Below are 23,600 nucleotides of genomic sequence, written 5' to 3'. Positions count from 1 at the left end.
GGGAATGGAGGGTAGGAATGGGACATTTCAATAAAAAAAAACGTATTTATTTTGAATTTTATTTTTTTACACTCCCCCACCCCCCTTTTCCGTTTTTTCACAATAAAAATCAACTGTTAGCTTGTTACTTCTGAAATCGTTTTCATACATTACTTACTTGCGAAGTTGCATTTCAAAAAATATCAAATGTGTACAACATTCATCTTTCACTTGAAATTGTTCTTTTGCATAAAATTATTAGACTCTTGATTTTTTTTTCAAAATTTTCTCTCCTGAAGGAAAGTTAAAATATTTCTAACTTACATCAACTGGTAGTTTCTAAAATGTTAAGTTTATATACTTCTTTTAAAGGCAGAATGTACTACTTCTTTCTTTAAACGTCGTACAAGTCAGATACAAAACAAAAGTAACAATAAAGAAACAGACCGGAAACAACCTGCCGTATAGTTTGTACTGAATCGAATACCTAGCCTCAAGTCTCCGTTTTCATCAAGTTTTAGAAATATGCACTACATTTTATTTTCACTGAGTGGTTACAACCTTTTTAAATTAATACTACATCAATATCATCAAATTGGTTGGATGAAATAGTAACATTAGGTTAACATGGTTACGTTATAATGCTCATTTTTTTTCGTTATGAATTCACATTTCAAAAATTATTTGAACAGGCATTAATTAAAGTTTAAACATTTCCATAGTCTTATTAAGTTCGAATGAACAGTGGAGCATAAACAAAAAAAACGATGACTCATTGACAGCCATTTGAAGCGCAGTATTTTTCAATATTTTAACCTTTTTCAAAATAACAAAAAATAGTGTAAAGTACAAATGCAATGAATATTTGAATGCATTAGAACAAACCGGTTATTTTGCCCTGACGTTGTTACAAAAAACCAGTAAACATGACAAGACTATTGTAAAGTTTAGATTTAATCAGTTTTAAACATCACATTCATACATTTAGGTGATTTTTTTGTTGGTTATTCAATGAAACATATGTTTGCAAAGTTCCATTCATAAAATGGGTTTTTAAGTGTGATCTTAACAATGCATCAATACGGTCAATAGTTCTCTAAAGCGAATGACATGTATTTTATCGTGTGTTTTTCTATGTTGTGATGTTATGCTATTGTTTCTGTAAAAGGGAGAAGGTTTGGATCCATTAAAACGTTTAATCCCGCTGCAAATGTTTGCACCTGTCCTAAGTCAGGAATCTGATGTACAGTAGTTGTCTTTTGTTTATGTTATATATACGTGTTTCTCGGTTTTTTTTAGACACAAATCTACTGTTTAACGTGACACAAGAATTATGCTTGTAGGTTTGATATAATGGGATTTTTGAGAGTTTAAATAACAAGCAAATATCATGTTAATATTCGATAAAATACAAAACAGAGGTTGCTATAGTGACAAAACTAAGTCGGTGACAATCATTTTTTTTTATCATATTTTGTTCCTCAAATCATGAAATACGTTCACACACAATTTTAAGGAAAAATCACTGGTAGAACTGAATTGGCTGTTAGGTCTTGAAGAGACACCCTCGTAAATTTAAAAAAAGAGCAGGCTTATGCCGCTACAAGGCAGCACTCGCACCCACATAGTGGAAAGGGATTAATATAAGTTGCAATAACTTGTTTCCCAATCCACTATAAATAAATATGTTTAAACTAAATACAAAGTTAATAAAAATAAAGTATTATACCGCTGTGAAATGTTAAACAATTATGTATGATATATATATATATATATATATATATATAACCAAAAATTTGCGAAAGCAAATTTACAGATCTAACATTGTTGGGTTGATGTTTAGACGAGTTATATATATATATATATATATATATATATATATATGAGTCTGAAAGATTGTGTAACAATACCGATAAATAGATGGAAAACAAAACACTAAAAAGTGTTGAATATCATTGCACAAAGATGGAAAAACTGAACAGATGATATAAATTATACAATAATTGCAAATATTTCGGCTCAACAAATGGCCTTCTTCGGTGCCAATACCTATTAAGTTTACTGGTTGGTAGATTCGTATAGACTCTATATATATATATATATATATATATATATATATATATATATATATATATATATATATGCACGTTGTTAAATTAATGGCAATTTATAGTTTCAGGAATGATGATTTGATAATATGGTCTTAAAATTCACAAGTTTAACTCGTGCATGTTTCTGGACAGTTGTTTATTTTATATTTGTCTACTATTCTGTCAAATTTCAGTCCGGCGATACTCCTTTACATTTTGCTACTAAAGGTGGACATTTCGACGTAGTCCAGTTGTTATTAGAGGAAACAGACATCAATCCAAATGAAATGAATAAGGTATGGAATATAGTTTTTTCCAGGAGGATTGTTAACTTTACTTTTGTTAATTCAAAGAAGACATTCTTTACAGCCGGACAGCAAATCTCATTATGTCGTCAATCTATTATTCTATTAATACAATTTTATTATTCTGGTCACGTGATTTTCAGTAAAAAAAAGAGATTTTTTAGCAACGACAATGACGCAAAGAAAATGACGGCGTAAAGATATTTTATGTATTTATAATGCTTAACCAAATACATCTTGATACGACAATTTCAAACTTTAACTACGTTATTCTTTCAAGAATGACAAAATAGAATTTCATTGGTTATTTCATTGGAAAAGATGAAAAAAAAAACGTGCCGTGGCTGTGACATAAATGTAATTTGAATTGATACACGGGATGGTAGCGTATTTTCTTTCAGAGGGATGATATCTCCTGATATTACGAACACGAAATGCTTATTCTTACCAAAACTCGCCAAGTAAAACGGTATCGTGTCAAATCAACAGGTCCATAACTGGCGACCGGCCAAAGGGAGATGATTTGAATGAAAAGTTGTTGAACGGACGGCTGATCAGAAATGAGAAAAATTAGCATTTTGCTCAATTTTAGTAAGTGAAAGAGTGATTCTGGGGTATAATATCAAATAATTTATCAGTATGCGATAGAAAAATGTGTAAATCTGAAAAAATATCTTGGAAAATATAATTAATCATTGGAATAAGGGCTCTTGTCAGGTATCAGGACCCAAACAGTGAGAAAAAGTATTACAGAATGTATGTCTGCTTTGATAAATCACTATTTAATTGAAATTTTCCAAAAAAATATCTTATAATTATCTAGAAATCAGGGAAATTGCCAATATCATTACATTCAGTTTTAAAAAAAAACCACATTGTTTTTTAACTAGAATGCTACACACAATTAGCTACAGACGAAATATAAAAAAGAATCCTATGTGGTTAAAAAAATTACATAAAGTGAGGAGTTCTGGATCAGTAAATTATTAGAATAAATACTTAAACCAAGCTTTGGTGAAAAAATTTTATCATTAAAGGGGGAAAATGTTTTGCCATATTTCCTGATTGCATGTTTACCTGAATTTTATCATACTTTGATGGAAATAATTATTTCAAGGCACATATCTTCGTAGAAGAATCAAATATTACTATTGAATATACATTTATACTTCATTTTGATTCAGCATTCAGTGATGCAGAAACAGATATTTTTCTTCATGAAAATATGTTTTATAAAGATTATGGGTATATAATGTACATTTTTGTTTTATCTATTCTATTCTAGAGTAATATTTGGCTTGACAGTGAGTGGATGCAAACCTATCATGTGTTGTGTGCTGTCTCATTTTAGAAAAGGGTTATTTAAAAAAAATAATAATTATGAAATGTAGTGGTTTGAACTTTCTGTTTTCTAAAATCATTCAGAGCTTAATAGGACTAAGGAGATATAAAGTTTGGCATAGAACATGGATAATTTAGTGGGATAGTTAAGCATGTACTCAAATTGAAAAAATCATTCACAACATAAAACAGAGCCATGGTGTGTGAAAAATTTGAAAGCTACACAATAAGGATCTGGCTCTGTTCAAATTGTTTTTTTCTTTCTCTGTCATTTATCCAGAAGATATCAGATCTTAGGATGTTTACACTGAAGTCAGTTTATACAGGACAAAACCTGACAAATGTCACAATATAACTTTACACCTGGACTTCCAAAAAAATAATGCACTGCTTTAGGGATGCTATTGGGAGGTTATGTACATTTTCATACATGTATAATGTGCTGAATTCATAATATCTGTGTGAATAATAAGCTAGTAAAACAAATTTTTGAACATCTTTTGTATTTTTGTGTACTGGACAGACATCATTGGGGAATGAAAAAAGAAAATAAATCACAAAAAAATAACAGATTTTGTTCATTTCAAAGATATATTGACTGTCTTTTCCTTAGTGGCAAGTTTGTCATATTTCGGAGCTGTCTTGTCAAGCGCAGAGAAGTTCCAAGAAAAAATAATAGGGGTCCCCACAGGGCCTTACCAATTTAGAATGTGTACTGCAATTGTGCTCGTGTGTAAACAAAGAAGGGTATCGTCATCTGACTATCCCAATTATGTTCTCCATGTTCCAGTTTATCAATTTAAACTTCTCATAACTATTTTTCCTAGGTAAAACGGGAGTATGTCAATTCGTCCCGAGTGGAATATTTGTCAATTACAGTCGATGTTGAAAAATGGCGGTTCTGAAGACTGAAAATAAATGACTTGAATTTCTGATTCAACGATACATTTCTTTGACTTCTTATATTTTATAAATAATTGTAAAACTTATCATATCATGCATTTCGCTCATGTTAAATTTAGGTTCTTATAATTTAACAAATTCACGATTTCCTCCCGGGTCGTCTTTAGCGGGGAATAATTTTTCTACACAGCGACATCGACGTTTTCAGAAATTATCTCCCCTTGATTCTCGAATAATAAATCTACGTTTTTAACGGACAAATCAGGGATTTGCTGGCCGGTTGTTTAAAGTTTTTTGTGTCTTTAATTGTGACACGTATATCCGTAAATAAAATTTATTCGTGTGAATGTTTTCCAATCAATGTTTCATATTGTCTTATACACGTGATGGAATGGTTCTTTTTTGTGTTCTTTGATGCCACCATCAACTAAATGTGTTGTAATAGCATGTTTGTTTAAAAACGAGAAACCATCATCCGAAAACATTTAAGCACCCTTTGTGTTGAGTAAGTTTAAGAAATAAACCTGCATTTGACTTTTACAAAAAGGTATATATTGCATAAACAACATTATACTGGTATACTTGTAATCAATAATGAAAGCAGTCTCTATTGTAAGTCAAAAGCAAAATTGAACTTTAACAACCTTGTAAGAAACAAATAGCAGGTTTTTTCTCTGTTAAACATGTTGATATATGCATCACGTTGCATGAATTAAAAGCGTCATTTGACTCTTAATAAAATGTAAGAGCTGAACATATATGCCTTTTAATTTTCAGATCAACGGCGACACACCCTTACACACAGCTGTTAGTTTTACAATAACTGAGAAGCCCGGCTGTGATTGCTGTAAAAATTGATGTTAATAATTTTGAAAGAGATTTTGTGGAGCGCTTTGAAGACCCAGTTATTTAACGCTATTTTCGATGATTAATGTTATCTAGGTATAAAATGCATAAATTTTACAGATCAGCTGATTTATCTATTTTAGAAGATCTTACAAATTAATGTAGGATGCATGCAGTCTGAACCAGTAACAACACTACGACAAATGTTATTCATTGGATCACCAGTGATGGTGATACAAGGTTGAAAACACATTCTGTACATATAATTCGTCTAAATATCAGCCCAACAATGTTAGATCTGTAAATTTGCGTAAATTCTTTATTCTTCCCTGACCGGGATTCGAACTCATTCTTGCCTTGCAATATGGCCAACCTGCTAACTACTCGACCACATATGCTCTACAATAATAAAGCTTTCGATGTCCGGGTGTTAACTTTCTTCGTCAGTTTTAATCTAGTGTAGTAACACAGTATATGATATATAAGGCATGAAGATTGGAATTATATAGAACTGCAGAATATCTATCGTAGAGGATCTTTCAAGTTAATGTAGGATGTAGTGACAGACATAATTATATTATAAGTACATCTGAAGCAGTTATATTTATATATATCTATTTGTGTTTTCCTTACAGAACCTTCACAAGGCTGTTGCAGGTAGTGATTTAGAAAAGGTCAAGCATTGTCTTGCTACAGCTGCAAATATAAACGAAAGTGACAGGGTGAGGATAATCTTTTTCGTATAGAATCAGTCAAACTTTGTTTAAAAGTCGTTTCACCAGTTTTTGAAATTCGTGCCTACCAGCTTTGATATGTCGTGTGCACGAGTTAAAAGCCGTCTTCACGATTTTTCAAACTGGTGCGCACCAGATCAAATCTTTGGTAAAGGAAAATATATAAATTTACATTGCACTTAAGGGGCTATGTAAATATTTGACCATATCTTAATACTTGTTCTTTTTTTGGTGTTCAACCTCTGCATCAACTTGATGAAGAGGGATACAATTGCAATGAGAAGTTTCTATTCTACGCAAATCTTTATCAATCAGAGGTATTATTTAGCTTACACTTTAGATATAAGGGAGATCACAGAAGAATGTTTGATATTTGACCAAATTGGAGCTAACAATATTTGTATTTAAAATGTCCCTAGAAATAATAAACATTGATTCTATATACATGTACAATAGATAAAACATTGAAAGTTTTTGATATAATTTTTCCATGAATATACATATATTTCAGTTATAAAATGAAAGTAGATTCAGTAAAATGACAAAAATTTCTATGTATCAGATGAGCTAAAATAAGGAGCAGTTGTATAATTGCCATTAAGACAACTATACACCAAATACCAAATGACGAAGAAATTAGCTACTATTGGTTTTCATACAACCTATACCATTGGGCAAACCCTATACTTTATGGCAAGCTATAAACAATGATAAAAGCCAACAGCATGAACAAATGTTTAAAACAAATAAAACGAGAAAACCTATGCCTGATTTAACATTAAACAATAAAATAAAATATACAAATGGCAGACAGCAACCGACAATTACCACTGAATCACAGGCTCCCGACTTGGGAAACTTAAAGAATGCGTAAGGCGAAGGAGTAAACATGTTTACAAGTGCTCAACCCTATTAGTCGTGGACAATTGTTTAAATGCACAACATGAAACACATTGTAAAATTCAGTTAAAAAGGCCTCTCTTGGTCGATGCCACTGCTAGCGGAGTTTTAATTTCCCGAGGGTATCACCAGCCCAGTAGTCAGCACTTCTGTGCAAACATAAATTATCATTGATATTGTCATATTGATAAATTAACTGTTTACAAAACTTTTTGAATTTTTGAAATACTAAGGCTTTTCTACCTCAGAAATGGATAACCTTAGCAGTATTTGGCAAAACTTTTATAAATTTTGGTCCTCAATGCTCTTCAACTTCGTACTTTATTTGGCCTTTTGAACTTTTTTGGATTCGAGCGTCACTGATGAGTCTTTTTATTAGAAGACGAAACGCGTGTCTGGCGTAAATTCAAAATTTAATCTTGGTATCTATGATGAGTTTATTTACAACCACTGGATCGATGCCACTGCTGGTGGAGTTTTAATTCCCCGTGGGCATTACCAGCCCAGTAAGTGCTGACATGAAATATCATTGATATGGTCATTGCTGCGGAAATGCAATGAATCACATTATATGTTAGAAAACAAATTTACTTGGTTAATTAAAGCGGATGATCGATGGATGAGACAAAGCATCACATTTTATAGCACGCAGCCGGATACATTAGGAAATTTTATTCGACACACTGAACTACTGACAGAGTATTTAACCAGTACACCCACTTGCTCTGGGTTTTCGATATCACAAATTTTTCAAAACATTCAATAAATTTTATTATCGCTATTTTGTGCATTTTTCCTTTTGATCTTTTTTTGTGATAATTTTTCATATCATGCAACTCGCTTGAGATGAAAATTATCGCTAAAAAGTTAGGAGGCACTTGGCGTTGCTAATGAAATTGACAACGTCGTCATAGGTAAAATAGCGATAAACAGATTATCATTGGTCATCGCAACTCGATTCCTTTTCTCTTTTTCGCCGAACCGGCTCAAACGAGAAAATCAATCTCGTTCAGATGATAAACGATAATCTATAATTATCGGTAGTAGGACAACATTCGTATATATAAATCACCGTGCAGACATCTTATATTTTCATGTATTTCATCACATCCCATTTTTCATGGTATAAATATTCTTTACAAAGCACAAAAATGTCGTCATTTAAGCCAAAAGGTAAACAAACCTTTAAACAGACTTATTCACAGGGTATATGGTTACGACACTGTTGTAGGGTAATTAAAGATGTCATTTTTGAAATTAATATCGATTCACTAATAGGGTCTTTGCATCGGAAATAAACCCAACTATTCAAAAACCAGTTGTTAGCATGATACGGGTTTTGTTTTTCTCGTATATTACATGATGGTACCAAACTTAACCCCTAATGGAAGACTTGTGCTTGATTTTTATATGATGAAGACATAATCTTTCAATCAATTTATTCGAGGTCTGGAACTGTAATGTGTCAGTAACTGCTAGTAGTTCTTTGTTAATTTATGTTGATCATTGTCATTTCGCTGAGTTTATTTTTTTACCCATTCTAACATCGGACATTCTTTTCAACTGAGTTTTACTGTGCGTATTGATTACCCCATACAGGCTAACGGTATAGGAAGGGTTGAGAATAAAAACAAAGTAAATATTTGCATTTCTAAATTATTGCTTACAACAAGATATTGATTTCATAATTTAGAATGGCTCCTTTTGGCGTCTTGTGTTTCACAAAACCTGTTAAACCCCGCCGCTCTTGGTGCGATATTTTCTCGCTCTGTTGAAGATCAATTGGGGGCTTTAGGTTGTTTTCTGCTGTTTGGTCGGGTTGTTGTCTTCCTGACACATTCCCCGTTTCCATTCTCAATTTTATCACACAAGACTATGGGATTATGAGACGTCGTGTGTTGATATACGAAAAAACTCACTTTTAGACTTGTGGTATAATACAGAATACTGTATTTACTCATTGAAGTGATTAGTAATCATATACATCCTCCTCTTTATAATACACTCATCAGATATATAAACTTTTGAAAGAAAGAAAACATAAGCATGACCAGAAGTGCCAAAAAATACTGAAGAATTTCAACTTGTCTTACCATTCTTATGTTACATTTAGCAATTCAAATGTAGGACTCCTATTTGAATCAATCAATCTTAATAATACTAGTACATTCAATAAAGAAGATCCTCTCAACATTAAATATGCATTGTTTTTAAAATGAAAATGGTCATTGACAGTGCATTTATGGTTTACAGTGCAATCCTTCATCACACATACTTTTTGGTAGCTGCAGATATATTGTTCCATTGCACAGGCATTGACTAGACATTTCATTTATAGTGATGGGTACACTTTGCACCGCTGATGTATAACTTCTGTTGTTTTCTATTGGTACTAATCTCTAACTTGATTGATTCTTATAGTGATCTTATGTTCTGATATCATTATGATATGAAGTTGACATATTAATGACGACTTGTTTTTGTTTTGCTACATTTTCGTTTTGAATTTCAATTATTGTTTATGAAGTCTGACTGAGAGTTATTACATTTTTCTTCAGTCTAATATAATCCAGACTGTAGAAAATTGAAGTACTCTGTACACTGGATGGATTTCTGCTATGCACACCTTTGAATCACCAAGATTTTTCATTATTTCTTTTCTTTTAATCTTTCTATTATAGTGTTTCATTGAGGCTTCACTTTCACGTCAAACATATGTTACCTTCTTTGTTTATCTCAGTAATGTTTGATAGTCAAAATTGAATGGTATGCATGACAAATTTTGCAATGATGAAAATTTGAAAAAGTTTTGGGATACCACACTTTATCTGAAATACATACAACCAAATATCATAGTACATTGGTAACTGGATAATGTGTGGACAAATTTGAGTTGAAAGACGCTGTTGTACTGTCCAACAGATAGGAACACTTTTTCGTTTTTTTCTCCTCTTCTATTGTGTCATTTGTGTTCTACAATTTAAGGTATTTTCATTTTGAACCAGGAATATAACGATATAATTTTTCACTTAAAACGGTTAATCGTATAAGATATTAAATTATTAAAAATAAATGGATGGATGAATATCAGTTAACCATAGAATTCTCAATCTGATTCTAAATTAGACTGTTGAATATCCATAACTTTAGAATAGCATATTCGATGTTAAAATAGAAAGGGAAGATACTATCGCCAATCCTAACAAACGGGGTTAGTTTGTAGAAAATTGATCTGCGCTTATTTCAGTAAGTTGGCGACATGTACAAGACTGTCAAATGACAAATAAGAAAATAGTCGATAAATCTAAGAGTCGCAATACCATTCCAAAATTTTAAACCGTGAAGTTAATAGATCAGAGCATACTCGATTAAAGACTTAGTTACATACTTTTCAGCTTACCTGGCCAAAGGACAAAGTGAGGTTTTCTCATCACTTGGCGTCCGTTGTCCGTCATTCGTCGACTACGTTGTCGTCGTCCGTTAATTTTTAGAAAAATCTTCTCCTCTGAAACTACTGGGCCAAATAGAACCAAACTCAGGGTATCTAGTTTAAAAACAAAAGGTATCCGATGACCCCGTCCATCAACAAAGATGGCCGCAATGGCTAAACATAAAACATAGGGTAGAATGGTGTTTTTGGCTTATAAGTTAGAAACTAAAGCATTTTAAGCAAATGACAAGAAATAAATATGTCCATCAGGTCAACCCCTAGCTACCCTGAAATGGTTAGCCGCATCATTCAACCTGTTGATGGGTTGCTGTCTCAGAATTAGAAATTTTATAGAATGTTTACAGTTCTGATTATTATCTTGAATATTATAATAGATAGTAAAACAGCAAAATTGTTCAACAAAGTAAGATCTGAGGCAAATTTAACCAAACTTGGCCAAGACAAAGAAATTAAAAAGGCTAAAGATCAACAAAATAGAGATTTTTTTGTCATGGTCTATTCATTTCTACATTGTTGGAGAGTGTCCTTTGTTTGATATGCCCATAGACTGAGGTGAGCGACACAGGCCCTTGAGAGCAGCCTCTTGTTATTGGATGTTATTGGTTTTGAACTAGCTTTAAGTATTTACGAGTGCTGTCAGATCCGTCATTGATCATTTCTGGATATTGCGGACTTATGTACCTAGTTACAGATTTGGATCGTTTCGCTTTCATCTTACTCCGACTGCGGTCTTGTAGCTGGTACGGAGAATTAGTCCGTTCTACCAGGATGGGTCCTTCCATTGCCTCCTTAGATTATATTTTGAAGGGCGATGAATGTGGTGGTGTGGTCAGTAGGTCAGGGTCGTTGATGTCAAATTTTCATCGAAATCGATCCTACTGCGCTTGCCTCTGTCCTTTGTGGAGGTATAGTATATGAGGCAATGACATGACTTGTTGGGGTTGTAAGAACTGGTGATAATATCCCTGTTTATGACAACTGCAACAGGTTCCCCTCTGTACTTAGATGGTATCAGTAGTTGACCAACTTTGAAAATATATATTATATCATACCGAAGCCTTTAATAGGTTATTATACCATCTCCGTTAGGTTCCTTGTTGAATAACGATAGAGTCTTGTGTCAACCACTTTCAAAGCATGCGCAACTTATTATAACACTACAAAACATTAAAAGTCTGAAATGGCATATATCTGTACTCGACTGTACTGATTTTTACTCGACAAGTCTGAATTCGTCTGAGATTTACTTGATAATACTCGACTGTAGTCTGAACCATACTTAACAGTCTGAATGTGTACTTGACCAGTTCTTAACCATTTGATACGAGTCTGAACCGTACTTGACCCAGTCTGAACCTTACTCGACCTAGTCTGAACAGTACTCGACCTAGTCAGAACCATACTCGACCTAGTCTGAACCATACTCGACCAAGTCTTAACAAACCTAGATCTATTCTTTGTATATATCAACTGAATTTTATCAATTTAGGATTTTTTATAATAAAATTGAAACTTGAAGAACAACTTGAAATTAAAAATGTATTCAATACAGTATTGAAATTAAAATTTCACAATAATCAATCATAATATAACTTCAACTTAATATTAATCAACACTTACATAATAATATAAATCAACTTTTAAAATATAAATAAAACAAGCTGATCACATGATCTAAAAAAATGAATTGTGACTAATATTTTCAATATTATTCAAGATTTTATAAAATTTTGGAGTATTTTATGGTAACTGGACTATTTTCACCATTACCTTAAGCCTAGTATATAGATTTATGGTGTCAGTTGAGTTTAGTTAATAATGCAGTGAATGTTTTTTTTTTATTAATATATATATGTTAGCGGCAATAAGTGAAATTAAGCATTAAGCTTAAATCCTAGGCAATAACCTGATGCCTAGGCATTAAGTAATTGCCTGAAAATTTCAGGCATTAAGCTTATTTCCTGAAATCTGATGATGATTATTCAACCTATTGCCGAACATAATTTTAGGCAATAAGTGAACTCTGGAATTTATCTATATTTGGTGATTTATTCTTGATATGAAGTAGTTTCCTAATTAAAGTCCTAATATTACATGTATTGATTTACATTCATTTTAATTGCTGATCTTCAAATTTGACATGTTTTAGTATATCTGGGCGTCACTGGTGAGTCTTGTGTGGACGAGGCGCGTTTTTGGCGTATTGAATTTTAAACCTGATGCTTTTTGTTATCTATTAATCATGTGTTTCTTTGTCTAATTTGTTCTCCTATTTATTTGTATTGTAGTCCTGTTATATTATGTTGTCATTTCAATGTTATATTTAACATTGCCATTAAAGTGCGATGTTTGGCATGCCACAAAACCAGGTTCAACCCACCATTTTTTCCTTTAAAAATGTCCTGTACCAAGTCAGGAAGATGGCCATTGTTATATTATTGTTCGTTTCTGTGTGTGTTACATTTTAACGTTGCGTCGTTTTTTTTCTCTTATTTTTGTTTGTAAATTCACATTGCGATAAGACGTGTCACGGTACTTGTCTATCCCAAATTCATGTATTTGGTTTTGATGTTATATTTGTTATTCTCGTGGGATTTTGTCTGATGCTTGGTCTGTTTCTGTGCGTGTTACATTTCAGTGTTGTGTCGTTGTTCTCCTCTTATATTTAATGCGTTTCCCTCGGTTTTAGTTTGTTACCCCGATTTTGTTTTTTGTCCATGGATTTATGAGTTTTAAACAGCGGTATACTACTGTTGCCTTTATTTAGTAAGTTTTTTTTTAGTAATTTTAGCAGTAAAAAACAACAAAATTAAGGATGTATTTTTCTGACATTTCAGTCTCATTGAAATCTCGCTTTGGAATTTTTTCCAGAACATGTGACACAAATCATGAAGTGGAAAATATCAATGTATTAAAAACAAATGTTATAATCAAAATCAAGCCTGTGAAAAATCTAGAATTCTAGAAATTTTTGGCTCCTCAGAGGTGTACATCTTTAACTCATTCTTTTTGGTGGTATTACAAAAAGTAAAAAAGGTTAAAAAAAATTTTTAATGTATCCAATAAAAAAGGGGGGAGATTCTTTAGAAAAATTATAATTATAATTGTTTGAACTGGTCAAAAGTAGACAAAATTAAGACATGATTTTTTACTCACACCATTTTCCATTTTTTTTTATTGGATAAGTAAATTTTCTTTGTTAACAGTTCCACAACTTGTGATCACAAATGATTTTCACCCTAATTTCTATCAAGTTTTCATATTTTTAAAGTATTATTTGATGAGTTTTAAGATAAATAGCATATTGTATTGTCTTTTATTTACTCTTATTTATATTTTAGGCATTAAGCTTAATGCCTGCACACATGTTTCAGGATTTAAGCTTAAATCCTAGGATTTAAGCTTAAATCCTAGGATTTAAGACTAATGCCTAAGATTATTTAGGCAATAGACTTACTGCCTAGGCGTTAGCTTATTGCCTAGGATTTAAGCTTAATGCCTAATTTCACTTATTGCCACTAACATATATATATAATAGTATATATAACAACTTATTAATTTTAAAAAAAATGAGAGCTTAATTGTTTTGTTTTATTAAACCAAGAATTTAATATAATCATGATAATAGATTTTCCATAGCAAATCTTTGATAACCTTTTTAAAAAAGGAAATGTATTCCAAAGTAACAGTTAAAATTTATTTCAATTAATTTAAGTATTTTTTTGGTCAAATTAACATGACATACATAAAGCACTTTACTATGTTCTAATCACCTCAGTACATGTGTGTTTTACAGGTAAAAAGAAAGCCCTATTTTCTTAAATTCGTGTATTACTTTAAATATCTAGTACATACATGTATATTCGAAAGGCCTTGTTATTTAATTTAAACAGGATGTTGCAATTTTGAATCAATGTTATTTAGACTTTAATACATCTGACCAGGTGTGATCTTATTTAAGAGTTTGCCCAAAAGCAGAGGTTATACTTTATAATTCACCACTAATTTTATTTATTTATTTAATTTTATACCTTTTTGATATAAGTTATATATGATATATTTTTTTATCATAAATATAATCAAAGATATATTTTTTTCATAAGGTTAAATTTTTTTTATAAATTTTGTTGGCTGTTGTTATATATGGGAGTTAAAAAGAAATTTATTTTAACAGTTAAAAAGTAGAGGTTTTTGGTCTAATATGGTTCAGACTGGTCGAGTATTATTCAGACCTTTGGTTAAGTATGTTTTAGACTGGAAAAAAACAGGTCGAGTACATGTCTATAATGGGTTAGGACTGTTTCAGACTGGTCGAGTAATAGTTCAGACTATTTTCAATGGCAAAGATTAAGGTCAAGTACGATTCAGTACAGTCAAGTATGGTTCAGACTGGGGCCGAGTAATGTCGAGTAAAAATCAGTACAGTCGAGTACACTAATAGGCCATTTCAGACTTTAATGGTTTGTTGTGTTATGTAGCGTAAGTCAGAACAACTCGACTATTTAGCCTTTGCCTTTCTTACTAGCATCTTTATAATTGTGCTTGTATAGTGAAACTACTTCCGTCTGTGTGTTTTTTTATATGTATCATGAGCTTCAGTTGGGAGCAGACAAATCATATCATGTAAACTTGCGGTAAAAAAAAAATAATAATGCGGCGCTAATCCATTTACACTTCACGCAACGTTTACTCTGGTTTAACCTGAATATATAAGTAACCATAACAAGTCAACGTTAATGTTAAAGTGAGAACTACGGATTTTGTATTGATGTTTGATTGAAAGCACGTTTGTAACAGTTGTAAATAATATTTTTCAAAATGTACCAACCATCTTATCTTACAGTTTATATGAAGCTATGGGTTGTTTGTTTTCAAATCTAAATTTCAAACAGAATGTATATGCATAACAATAAACAAAGATCAATGCAAATAACTTAAATAACTTAAATAATAAAACTAAACAATTTTGTGAGATACTTTCTTATCCTCATCATAACTGGAATTGTAAACAGTGTTTGTAACAAACCTTCACGCAATATGCACATGTAAAATCCACATGAAGTTGTGGGGGGAATGATTCATTACACATTTTATAGTAGCGGTAGTCCTTCTTGCAAAATGGGTAGGAAATAACTATAAGCTGAAAGCTTATCATGTCTTTTTTGACAAATGAACTCACTTCTACCTCTCAATGGTACACAGGTTAACAAATTTCGTCAGTCGTTGTCTTATGTAACCACTTACTGGTTTTCTAATTGAAGATTTTGGTGGTATTACAGTTTGTTTAATTTACTGATTTCAGCTGTTCAGAACGTGATATTGTAGAAGATATATGTGTACTAGGTTTAACAACCTAAATGTTCTCGAAAACAACCACTGTTAAAACTTAAAGAGGAAAGGTGGCCCTTTGTTCATACAGTTCCTGAATATGATATCTTTATTAGGAAACCTAGAATATAGGCCATCTATCTATTACTTGTAAAAAAAATGACTCTACATCTGATAAAAAACTTGATCTGTTTATTGTTTGGAATTTTAAACAGATAATAAGAGTAAAATGCCAAAAAAAACCAAAAAAAAAACCAACCCAATTTAGATACCTTTTTTTTTTATGTATTTCTACTATATATGAATTACGATCGATCTTTTTTTTTAGTCTTAGTACACATATGATAAAATCAAATTGCATTTATTCTTTTCCAAGTTCTATAAGAGAAGAGGTTAATGCGTAAATTCATTATACCGAATCACTAATAACAGGTAAGAAATGCGAGATGTTGGATTGCTAAAGGAAAATGACAACTGAAATTTTGAATGCAAGTTTGGTATCATAGCGAAAGTCATATCACTTTTGTATGGATAAAAAAATCGCAACAATTTCTGTATTTATAGTACTTTTAAGGAAAAATGTACTAGTGTCAGTTTTTCCAATATACAAATTACCAAATGATTGACAAAAAATCAAACTGTCCCAGTTAATCAGTATACAGATACTGTGTTTCAATTTGAAATTGTGCATGATCTCGATCAAGTTTTCATCTTATTTATTAGATATTCCTCATGTCGAATCTAATTAACTGTATTTAACATGAATGCGAAAATTGAAAAGATATCATTTGCAAGATTCAAGGTAGCCTAGAATGGATAGAATTTTCCAATAATTTAACAAAACGTACTGTATACATCATGCTTTTAAAAAAATACAATATAACTTATGTTTCAGGAAGCTTCTTTTGGTGCTACAGGTGGTGCAAAATACGAAAACTAAACGATAGAAGTTTTAGATAATATATAAAAATTTAGCTCTTATAATTTATGTGCTTTAAGAAAAAAAATAGAAAAAAATAGGGTGACGGGACTCGATTTCTTGGTACACAACATTATAAGCAATTTGAAAACACTTTGAATTATAAAAGTAACATTATTTCAATCATCTCATTCTACATGGCAAAAGTTAAAAAAAAAAAAGTAAATCAAACAAGGTATAGACTGTATGTATAATAAACAGCGACATATTTTTTAAATCTAAAATATAATTTTTCTTCATTAAGATGAAATATTTTTCAAATGAATTACATACCTCTTTTGAAATTTGACTATTTCAAAAAAGATCTAGTCAAGACCATTTTTTTCTTCTAATTTACAATAAAATATGAAGTTTACGATTTGTCTTCAGATTGAACAACAACAACTCAACCAGTGACAGATGAATCCCAGAAATAGATACGACGTAGCCATTATATATTTACAATGTTTTAGAGAATACTTAACAACCAGCGAAAAATCTATGTGCTAGGAATAAACTTCTATCTTCTAACATTCATCTAGTCAAGTACACCACCAAAAAGATAAAACTAGACAAATAATACAGACCGCTATGTCTATATATATATACAAAGAAATATATTTGAGTAAAATAATCAGCATTAATGCAAGCAATTACCAAATGATCATATGGAATACTATAATTCACTTTTGTGATTACAATTATTCCAGTATAACACAGTTAACAGTAAAGCAAAGGAGAAGGTTCACTTATGGCATAAAATGGCCTAAAATATCAACTTAATCATAAAACACATAAAAGGTCACAATTCGTTTCGTAAATGGGTCTATTTCAAATGCCTTAATGCTGAATAAATATTTTCTTTTCATAAAAGTACATAGTATTCTAAAAAAATGTGTCCGTTTCGGATATATGATATGAAATATGATAGTTTTGTGCAATTTTCAGACCTAAAAGGTTTAGAAAAACCTTGGCCACCACCTACGATCCAAAATATTTTGAAACCAAAAGATTCAAATTTTTATATAGAACTCTTCAATATAAAGACTTTTTGGATCGTGAATGGCGGCCATGGTTAAATATGCTGAAAACATATAAAATTATGGAAAGAAATTCCCAAAATTGATCTAAAATACAAATGATGTTTATCTAATAGCTTCAATTCATAAACTTAAAATGAAGGTGCCAACAAAATATAAATGTTTGTCTTAATAGTCTTTTTATGTAAATTTTTTTGGCCCGATTTAGAAAAATTCAAAAATATAGGGCCAATGTTACGATTCTTTTACAAGCAAATAACGATCTTTCGAGAAGGTTTTTTTTTAAGCAGAAAAGTCTACAAAGAATAAAAAAAAACATTCTTCCTACAAGGCTGTACCTCGCTTATTTACAACACTTCAACGGTTTCGGTACTTATTTACAAGTTCTTCAACGGTTTCGGTACTTATTTACAAGTTCTGTAACGGTTTCGGTACTTATTTACAAGCTCTTCAACGGTTTCGGTACTTATTGACAAACTCTTCAACGGTTTCGGTACTTATTGAAAAGCTCTTTAACAGTTTCGGTACTTATTGACAAGCTCTTCAACGGTTTCGGTACTTCTTTACAACTCTTTAACGGTTTCGGTACTTATTTACAAGCTCTTCAACGGTTTCGATACTTATTTACAAGCTCTTCAACGGTTTCGGTACTTATTTACAAGCTCTTCAACGGTTTCGGTACTTCTTTACAACTCTTAAAAGGTTTCGGTACTTATTGACAAGCTCTTCAACGGTTTCGGTACTTATTGACAAGCTCTTCCACGGTTTCGGTACTTATTGACAAACTCTTTAACGGTTTCGGTACTTATTTACAAGCTCTTAAACGGTTTCGGTACTTATTGACAAGCTCTTCCACGGTTTCGGTACTTATTGACAAACTCTTCAATGGTTTCGGTACTTATTTACAAGCTCTTCAACGGTTTCGGTACTTATTTACAAGCTCTTCAACGGTTTCGGTACTTATTGACAAACTCTTCAATGGTTTCGGTACTTATTGACAAACTCTTCAATGGTTTCGGTACTTATTTACAAGCTCTTCAACGGTTTCGGTACTTATTTACAAGCTCTTCAACGGTTTCGGTACTTATTGACAAACTCTTCAACGGATTCGGTACTTATACTGATGAAGGTGAATTCAGAAAAAGCGCTTCGAACGCAAGAAATTTTCAAACGTGTTGTTTTCAATTTTTTTACAACAATTTGTCTACTCGGAAATGACAATTTTACGCAAATGACTGAAATGTCAATGTTAATATATGCTAATGAAAATTATATGTTTATTGCGTCCGACGCACATTTTTTCAGGTTTTCAATTCATTAGGAACCAACACATTTGAAAGCAAACATGAAACTGCTTCAACACGTCAGGAGTAATTGTGGTTAAAAGTGTTATACAGATTAAGCTCAAATGAAATAAAATTAGTATGGTCGATCTTCAGTGCAAACAAAATGTAATATGCAAATACTTTACAAATTATCCCACAAAGGTTAATCAAACCTTATTAGTATAGAGATTTTGATTTTGAATAATAACATTAATTATATGCGACTGTCACACAAGTGAGGGGTTTATCTAGCTAAAAATAAGATTTAATCCACCATTTTTCTACATAAGGAAATGCAAAAACGAAGTCAGGATTATGACAGTTGTTTTCCATTTCTTTGATATGTTAGAGCATTTGATTTTGCCATTTGATAAGGAATTTTCCGTTTCGAATTTTCGTTGTAGTTTGGTATTTCTGTTATTTTACTTTTTTTATAAGTTTAAAACTAAATGGTGATTGTTTGAAGAAAGATAATGATACCAATGTGTACAGATTTCAATGGTCATTTATAAAACTACATAATCTATTCTTAATGTGTTAATTGTTTTTAGAAATAAAAATCCGACAGGGACTTGACTTGTGCAATGTACAAATTATGGACAGAGAATGTCCACTGTTTCCATACAAAAAATTATTTTCCCTTTTCATCGAAATTATGATTTATTTAAAAAAATGTGTCCTAATTCATATATTATTCGTTTGATTTTCCTCCATGATGCTTGTGGTTGTTTGAAGTCTTTGTCTTTTCTTCAATGCACAATCAAAATCCAATCAATGTCAAACGATCACAGAATTGACATGGGGTTTAAAGTCAAGAGTTTATCTGCGCCGGTAATAGGATGGTTTATAATTATAATTTGACAATCTGCTATTCAATATCTCTGAAATTGTAAATATTATTTCATAAAGTATTATATTTATCTTATTTATTCAATAATAACATGCTAGCGGTAGAATTATGGTCAGATTATTATACAAATTGTTCCTAGACAGTGATTGATAACATGTGTTATATTCACGTAAAATTAGACATTAACCCGTCTGCATAATGAACAATAGTTTTATCATGTTATTAGTGCAATAAATATATTTACTACACATTATAAAATCAAACATCTCATAGTTTTTATTCAAAACAACTGCATCTTTTAACAGGATCATACACGTTTGTAGATTTAATTCAGTGTAGAATTTTTGATAAATTGATATTCATTAGTTTTTAATTGTTTATTGATAAAAAAAAGCATATTCAAATATTGTTGGAAGGCTCAAACGAATAAATATATGTTCCTAGTGTCGCATATTATTTACGAGGGTTATTGAATTGATAATCCAATTATTTTTATTTCAGTTTGGTGACACCTCTTTACACTGTGCTGTTAAAGGAGGGCATCCAGAAATAGTTCAATTATTATTAAAAAGAACAGATATAGAACCGAATGAAGTGAACAAGGTATAAAATGTAGTTCTTACTAAGGTTTAAATGTAGTTTTTATACGCCCGGGACTGGACGTATTATGGTATACCGTTGTCCGTCCGTCCGTCCGTCTGTCCGTCCGTCCGTCCGTCCGTCCGTCGTCCACACTTCGGACAATAACTCAAAAACAACTTCACCAATTTCCATGAAACATAAGTGAATTGTTTATATCTATTGACGTAAGCTCCCTTTCGTTTTTTTTTTAATTTCTGATTTTAAGTTTTGGATTTATGGGGCTTTATTCATAAAAAAGGGGGGATTTTCAACACTTCGGACAATAACTCAAAAAGGCTTTCACCAATGTCCATGAAACTTTGGTGAATTTTTTATATCTATTGACGTAAGCTCCCTTTCGTTTTTTTTTAATTTCAGATTTTAAGTTTTGGATTTATGGGGCTTTTTGTCATAAAAAAGGGGTTATTTTCAACACTTCGGACAATAACTCAAAAAGGCTTTCACCAATGTCCATGAAACTTTGGTTAATTTTTTATATCTATTGATGTAAGCTCCCTTTCAATTTTTATAAATTTCAGATTTAAAGTTTTGGATTTATGGGGCTTTATTCATTAAAAAAGGGGAATTTTTAACACTTCGGACAATAACTCAAAAAGGCTTTCACCAATGTCCATGAAACTTTAATATATTGTTTATATCTATTGATGTAAGCTCCCTTTCAATTTTTATAAATTTCAGATTTTAAGTTTTGGATTTATGGGGCTTTATTCATAAAAAAGGGTGATTTTTAACACTTTGGACAATAACTCAAAAAGGCTTTCACCAATGTCCATGAAACTTTGGTGAATTGTTTATATCTATTGATGTAAGCTCCCTTTCAATTTTTATAAATTTCAGACTTTACATTTCCGTGTTATGAAGTTTTATGCTTAAAAAAGGGGGGATTTTTCCAATTTTGGGACAATAACTAACACTTTCACAAAATTTTATGTATGGATGAAAAATTAAGACAACAAACTTAGTTAAATTTGAGGTAGCCTTAATAGTGCCAATTTTTTTGTGCATTTTTATTTATTATTTTTTGGGTGATCATATAAATTCATCTAAAGCATAAAAGACAAGTTAAAAGAGCAACGGGCGTATCATGCGCTAAAGCGCAGCCCTTTATTACCAAGATTGTTAACCCCTGGTTAATAAGACAAAGACAAATATCAAAATAAATATCTACACAATATTGCTAATAAAAGAGAGGCGACAGAGATCAAAGCAATATTCAAACGCATAAGTCGAAAACAAACTGACAATGTCATGACCCAAATAAAAAACCCAAACAAATTACGACAACACAATCTACAGTTCACAAAACACAATACAACAATCTTAAGGCAGGACAACAAGAACCCAATCAACAATCGGGGATGATCACAGGTGCACCAAAAGGGTAGCATATCCTACTCCACTAGTTGCATACGGCGTGTTACTTATGTCAAATATGTACGCAACTACAATGTAAAATTTCAAATGTAAAACGGAGTTATACAGCAAAACAAATTAGAACAAAAAGACATATGTGTAGTCGGCTCACTTAGGCTCAGCTGGTTAAGGCGGATTTTAGAGGAAATTTATCAATCAGTTAAAACACAATCTCATTTTTCATTTGCAAAAATGCATGTACAATCATTTCGCATATACGAATCGATGTATGATAATTTTGTATCTTCTTCTATGCTATATATCGATACATATTTGTAAAGTGTATTCGTTAGTACAAAAAACACATAGCATACTTAAAACTTGAGATTTCAAGTGTGTAAACAATAATTTAGCAGCTTTTTTTATGTTTTCTTTTTTTATCAGATGAATGTATGATAAGTAAACATGCACGCACCAATGAAAGATGGCTATATATATACTGCTATGTCAGTTGAATGTACATATTTTTAAAAGATAACGTAAAAATCTCCGGAAAGTCAAAGTATTCAAGCTCTTGTCAACAAATATATACTGTTTGAACAGCAACTGGTTTTTTTGGGAAGCTTTAGTATTCTACTTATAATTTTTCCTCTTTTCTTACGTCTTTATACGTCAAATTAGAAATAATAGTGACATCAATGAGTTAGATAGACATTTACCTAACTTACAAGATAAGTTAGTTGAATGAGGATACTGTAAAAATAAAACAGAGAATGTTATTAGAGACGTTAAAAATACCACAAACAGAAAACAAACTTTAATGAAGGCCGATAGGACAAAGAATGTTCCACTCACTCTCATTACCAAATATAATCCAATGGTAAAAAACCTTAGTGAGGTCATAAGAAAACATTGGAGCAATCTTCAAAAAGACAAACAATGTAGTGAAATCTTCACCCAAGTGCCTATCATAGTGTATAAACGTAACAAAAATATCAAAGAATACCTTGCTAAATCAAGGAAATAGTTGGGAGACTTTTGAGACGGGACCCATGCTTTCTAAAATTGTATAAGTAAAACATCCCGAAACACTGTTAATTTTTACCTTAATTATAGGCAACAAACTTTCATATAAATGAAAAAAAACAACGGTGTAAAATCTTGAGATTAATTACAAAAGCTACAACTTGATAGTCAGAAGACTATTTTATATTGACTTAAAGGCAAATACGCTAGATCTACTTACTGGAGGTGTAATGAGATGATTGAAGCTGTTAATTTTCTCCTTGATATTATTTATGTACGTTTCGGCAACAAAGTCTATCGACAGGTTGTATGTATCCCCATGGGCACTACTGGTGCCCCTTTAATAGCAGACTTGTTTTTGTACTGTTACGAATCACAGTTTATGACTAAACTCAGTAAAGACCCGTCGAAATTGCATTTAATTGATAAATTCAACAACTTTTATCGTTATCTTGATGATATTTTTTTCGTTAAATAATCAAGAATTTTCTCAATATACTGCTGAAATTTACCCCAAGTAACTCACTTA

The 23,600-nt window shown here is 31.4% G+C and overlaps 1 protein-coding gene across 1 annotated transcript in view; it reads left to right on the top strand.

The window, feature by feature from the left end:
- Positions 1–1,312: 1,312 nt before the first annotated feature.
- Positions 1,313–23,600, top strand: part of LOC139526271 (ankyrin-1-like) — a 126,452-nt gene continuing 104,164 nt past the window's right edge. Inside the window, exons 1-5 of the mRNA XM_071321403.1 lie at positions 1,313–1,318; positions 2,264–2,365; positions 5,608–5,694; positions 6,100–6,186; positions 20,552–20,653. Coding sequence (XP_071177504.1) covers positions 1,313–1,318; positions 2,264–2,365; positions 5,608–5,694; positions 6,100–6,186; positions 20,552–20,653 — 384 coding nt within the window. The remainder of the gene's footprint in view (positions 1,319–2,263; positions 2,366–5,607; positions 5,695–6,099; positions 6,187–20,551; positions 20,654–23,600) is intronic.

Source organism: Mytilus edulis, chromosome 6, assembly GCF_963676685.1.
Source record: "Mytilus edulis chromosome 6, xbMytEdul2.2, whole genome shotgun sequence".
Classification (NCBI taxonomy): Eukaryota; Metazoa; Mollusca; class Bivalvia; order Mytilida; family Mytilidae; genus Mytilus; species Mytilus edulis.
Note: the sequence above shows the minus strand (reverse complement) of the source record. Positions and strands in the feature narration are given on the sequence as shown.